The 4,957-nt window shown below is 49.0% G+C and overlaps 2 protein-coding genes across 2 annotated transcripts; both read right to left on the reverse strand.

Annotated features, from left to right (window-relative positions):
• Window positions 1-30: 30 nt before the first annotated feature.
• ALTATR162_LOCUS1 (uncharacterized protein) lies at window positions 31-1,660 on the reverse strand (the record flags this gene model as incomplete). Its single annotated transcript, XM_043307594.1, has 5 exons — window positions 31-414; window positions 604-711; window positions 762-825; window positions 878-1,421; window positions 1,477-1,660. The coding sequence occupies 5 exons, from the start codon at window positions 1,658-1,660 to the stop codon at window positions 31-33; spliced, it is 1,284 nt and encodes a 427-aa protein (XP_043163529.1).
• Window positions 1,661-2,913: 1,253 nt separating this feature from the next.
• Window positions 2,914-3,415, reverse strand: ALTATR162_LOCUS2 (uncharacterized protein; the record flags this gene model as incomplete). The annotated part of the gene is made up of 2 exons (XM_043307595.1): window positions 2,914-3,168; window positions 3,230-3,415. The coding sequence occupies 2 exons, from the start codon at window positions 3,413-3,415 to the stop codon at window positions 2,914-2,916; spliced, it is 441 nt and encodes a 146-aa protein (XP_043163530.1).
• Between the last annotated feature and the right edge of the window lie 1,542 nt (window positions 3,416-4,957).

Below are 4,957 nucleotides of genomic sequence, written 5' to 3' on the forward strand. Positions count from 1 at the left end.
CCACTGGCGTACAAACTCCTGGCCCTTTGCCTAATCCCAGTTTCCAGGCTTCAGCTCCAAGCTTACACCATTCCGCATATCCTCCATAATCTTAAATGCATCCCATGGCTCATACCTATAACCCTTAGGGTAATTCGGTTCGAAACTATCCTCTTCCTCCATCTCGACACCCGTCTCCATGCTCACGATGGCCTTGTCATAGTTTTCGTAGGCGTAAGCCTCAGGGTCGTGTTCCCAAATCCATTTAGGATGCTTGGGGGCAGCGCGCCGTGGGTCCAGCTTGACTTTATCCCAATCAGTGGACTGGAGGAGTTCGGCGTTGTATAATCCCATCTTTTGCGCGCAAGCAGTTCGGATGAATCTCATGCGGACATGTGCACGGACAGACTCAGCGATATTCTCTTTTCCACCGAGCTGCAAGCATGAACGCAAGCGAAACCGAATCTTCAATCGCCTGTGTAGCTCCATTACCGGATGACGGTAGAAACGAATGCGCACAGTCGCCGACCTGAATCACTCGTGCGGCAGGTGATGCCCAGGTTGGCTGTGGGTTGCGCCAGAAGAGGGGGAAGTTGACGATGGTATAGGAGGCGTGATTCGCACCAGTTCTTTGAAGATGTTGCACCATTTCCCAGGAAGATCATCAATGCCTTGAAGTACTTCCTCGGCGTCGATGGTGTGATTCCAGTTCTCTTCTTCGCTACCAGTGACCTACAGGCATCAGAATGAGTCGGTAAATGGAGAGGGAAAGTATTACTCACATCGTGGTTCATGATCCAGACCATAACATCTTCGCGCGAAAGTGTCAAAGCATAGGTAGAAGGCCTACAGGAGTTAGTACTGAAATGTAGTTATCTGTTCGGCTTTGCTGACATACCCCAAGAATGTTCTGACAATCGGCTCGTTACCCGGCTGCATCTTGAAGAACTCTTTCACTTCAGGATTCTTATCCAAGTGCTTTCTTGGGAACGCAGCACGCCACATAGCACGTCCCGAAGACTCCGCTCTCACCTGCCCGCCAACTAGCTTCTGGCTCTTCGAGCCAACTCCGTCGGCCGCAATCACAACGTCTGCTTCGTACCGCGTGCCATCATCAGTAACACAGCCCCCCTTTCTAACGTCTTCAAAGTAGTCCACTACCTTCCGGTTGAACTCGATTTTGATACCAGTCCTTACAACGGCATCGAGGAACATCTTGTAAACCAGCGGGCGCATTTGAAACTCTCCAGGTGCAAGGTTAGGATCAAGTCCTGCGGCGCGGAGACGTTCGGAGACCTTTTTGGGTGGGATCATAATCTCTCCGCTGTGTTTGTACGTTTCAATCCAGGCGTTGTGAAGGGAGATGTCGCGATACACTTCTTGGATTTCGGGCCAGTGCTTGAACCAGCGAGTTCCACTGAGCCCCATGAAATACATGTCACCTACAATTATTGGTCAGCATGTTCTAGTTGCAACGCAGAATTTTGTAACACGTACCAGCTACATTAATGTCGGCGTTTCGCTCAAGCACTCGGACCTCGTGGCCTTTGCGCTTGCATTCGAGCGCAGCAGAAAGTCCACCTAAACCAGTTCCAACAATGAGGACATCAATTCCGGTGGGTGGGTATGATCCTATTGGCTTGAAACCCATGTGGGAGTCGCGATTCGTAAGTCCAGGCATGACAGATGTATCGGTTGCTGTAGTCTGACAGGTTCAGGGATACTGATAGATATCGAACTCAGGAAACACTGAAATCCACCGATTTTAAGCAAAACAATAATTTCATAGGTCTTGAGTAACAATTGGGGTTCCGAAGTCATGTCCGATGAAGATCTGTTGCCCAGCATCTTTTGATATTGGTGATACAACTCATCTTGGAACTTCAGTGGTACTTAGGTAACCGTTCCCACTCGCGGGCTTCAAGCGCATGGTTCCCCATAACTTCCGGAGCTGGCCAAGGCAACGACACGCGTACGCTCGCAAGAACCCCATACCACGCAGGTCAACGTCACCACCACGTCAGCCGTCTGCTACGCCTGTCAATCGGGCATAGCTATGGGCTCCGTGGTTGAAACCGAGTAGGAATGACCCAACCAACCAGCCAGGCTTTTTCATATACTAGCTTCTCTCTCACACTCTTTAACGCATGCAATGCTTACTTGGAAATACGTCATTCAAGCAACCATTACCTAGGTACGCTTTCACCAGCCGCCATCCGGGATGCGTCCTACCACTACCATACTTCACCGCAGATGGTGTAACATTTCGGATTTTCCTAGCCGATCATATCATCTTAGTATTGTGATCGGCTTCGGGAAGAGCTTCAAGAACGCCATGCCTCTCGTGCTGCATGGCCAAGTCTTGGCGAGACATCAGAAGTCCCGGGGTCTACCTAGGTACTTTTCGATTCTTCACGCCCAACACGATGGAGATCCCCTAGGAAGGCTACAGCTGTTCCATTTGAGGCGTAATTCGCCTGCATATAGCTACATAGTAGCGAACTATGACATACGTTGGGGGAAATTGCTTCACGGCATTATATTATTATCGCTGCGAAAACATACCTATGGACCCCCCTTAAGAAAGTAAATTGATCTTTCGAATTCGTTGAATTCGCCAAAAACTTTTAATATTAATATAGGAAAAGCCCTCTTTTTGCATTGCACCTCAATTAACTTCACTCTATTATTATTTGCTTAGGTATAAGAGTGATAACAAGACGTGTGAGGAGAGCAAAAAGCTGAGATAATAGCTCTAAATCGATCTGTCGGAGTATTCGGAGACAAATAAGCTTTAGTTATAGAAGTCATGAAGTCCTCGGAAAGACCGGATAAAAGCTCTTTTACCCCTCTTTTGTCCCACTATACCACTAGGAATTAGTCTTAACCTCAACAGACTACTCTAGCTAATGCATCCCCTCTCGTCCATCTCCATCATGTCATTATGCTACTCGTCCAAGCATGAGCAGCCTCCAAAAGCTTCATGTGCTGCTCCGGATGCGTCTTCTCAACATTGCTCTTAACGACCTTCTTCATCATAAAGTTGGCATCTATCTCGATTTCCTCGCTGAGCTTTCCGTCGGCAACGCGCCACGTGCCGCTGATGTTGAGGACGCCAACGGGAGGTTTGGCGTTGACGAGGGTGTCAACGCCATCGGGGACGTTGGTCAGGGTGAGCTTGTAGGTTTGCTGCAACAGGTTAATAATGCAGTAAAGAAGAAGAAGAATGGAGAGAAAAGGGTAGTCGTACCTGGCCCAGAGGCTTCTTGTCGGTGACGGTGTAGACAGCGCAAGTAGCCTTGTCGCCAGATTCGAAGGCATAGCTAATGAGCGCTGGACAGAGGGTCTTGATCATGAGGTCGTGGTTGTGGAGAGCAGCAATGACAGTAGCGGCATCGACACCGTTAAGGGGAGTGGAGATCTGAGAAGTAAGCATGTTGACTAATTACTTGTTGATTGAAGATTTGGTAGGGGATTAAAGAAACTGGCCGCCAGTAATAGTATAAGAGAAGATTGGTTGATAAGGCTTTGTAGATTTGATGAGAGAAGTAGAAGCTTGTTGGATGATGATGTTGCTTCACGGTGAAAGGCAGCAGAATATATACACCTCCTCGCTTCATCCTTCCTATCGGTTTTACTCGCGTATAAAGTCCCCTACTCTATTCTCCAAGACCCTAACCCGTTGTCCGAAACGTCAAGACGCAGTCAAAGTGCATATCTTACACCACTAACACGACGTGGCGTCTCTCGCTATACCCCAGCGTTCATACGATTTTGCCGCGCATGGCTTGTACCAGGCCGACGATTATTCGTCCGCATAGTATCGAAATAGTAAACTACCGAAACACATCGCCTGTGTTTCCGAGCCCGATATAGGCAATGTCTGTGCGTTGGCGCGCTGGGTTCAGGATGGTGAGGTAGGACGATTCTCGTTAACCGAAGAAGATCCAGACGGTTGAATCGTGGACTTGTGACGCGAATTTTCAGGGTCTGGCACGTTTGGCAAAGCTGGAAATAGCTTTTTCTGGACGCTTTGGAAACAAGCTTCGAGTCGCGTAATTCGAAACAGAGGTGTTTACCCACTGGCTTGTTTGCCTGCGATGCTGGGGGTGCGCTGCTCGCTTCCCTCAAACGAGTTGTTCGGTCGTCGTTGATCAGCTGTAAATTTTGGAACTCGTAATCTCCGGATCTCCAAAGCTCGGTCACTGTTTCCAAGCGTAGTAATTGGGTGCTGGTCGCGAGCAGTATCGGAGTGTTTCGCTGGTGGGTCGGCAGAATCGACGGGCGCCGCGGGTTGGGGAGCCGGATTGCTCTAGCGCAAATCTTAAGTCAGCACGCGTGGGTGTCGCGTCTATCCTCGACCAGTTCCCTCATCGTTCGTACCAAGAGCGGGTACGTGTTTGCCTTTTTTCGCGTTTCACTTCTTCCTTTTTTTCACGTTTCGCCGCTTGCTTGGAGTGCGGAGGTCTTTGCGTGACGTCCAAGGTTCATCTACGTTCGATGGAACGCGGTGTAAACTAGGCCCATGTGATGTCCAAGGCTCTGGTACGTGATGGAAACGATTGAGGACATCGAGCAAGCCCATAATATACCTATCAAAACTTCTAAGATGCATTCATCACTTTTCAAAGTGAGAATAATGCATATACATTGCTAGCCCTGATTCGAACCGCCTGCGCAGACCCTCCTTTGCACCACAAATACAGTCACAATCCCATCCTTCTACTACCCTACAACCTCGACTCCACAAGCGAATCACCTCTTTTACCCGTAAAGTCCACACCTTCACTCGGCTCAAGTGTCCCGCTCTTATTGATCAACTGCAACTTCCTCAACCGTGATATCGGCTCATCGTCATCCCTATCCCTCACATAGAACGCCCAGTCGGCTGTAGGATCAATCTCCGTCTGTGAGTACCCGTTGGTTAGGGTTACTTGCATCGCTTGACACTAAGAATAAGCGTAAGAAGAATGGCCGA

The sequence above is a fragment of the Alternaria atra genome (assembly GCF_907166805.1).
Source record: "Alternaria atra isolate CS162 genome assembly, contig: 1, whole genome shotgun sequence".
In the NCBI taxonomy this organism is placed as follows: domain Eukaryota; kingdom Fungi; phylum Ascomycota; class Dothideomycetes; order Pleosporales; family Pleosporaceae; genus Alternaria; species Alternaria atra.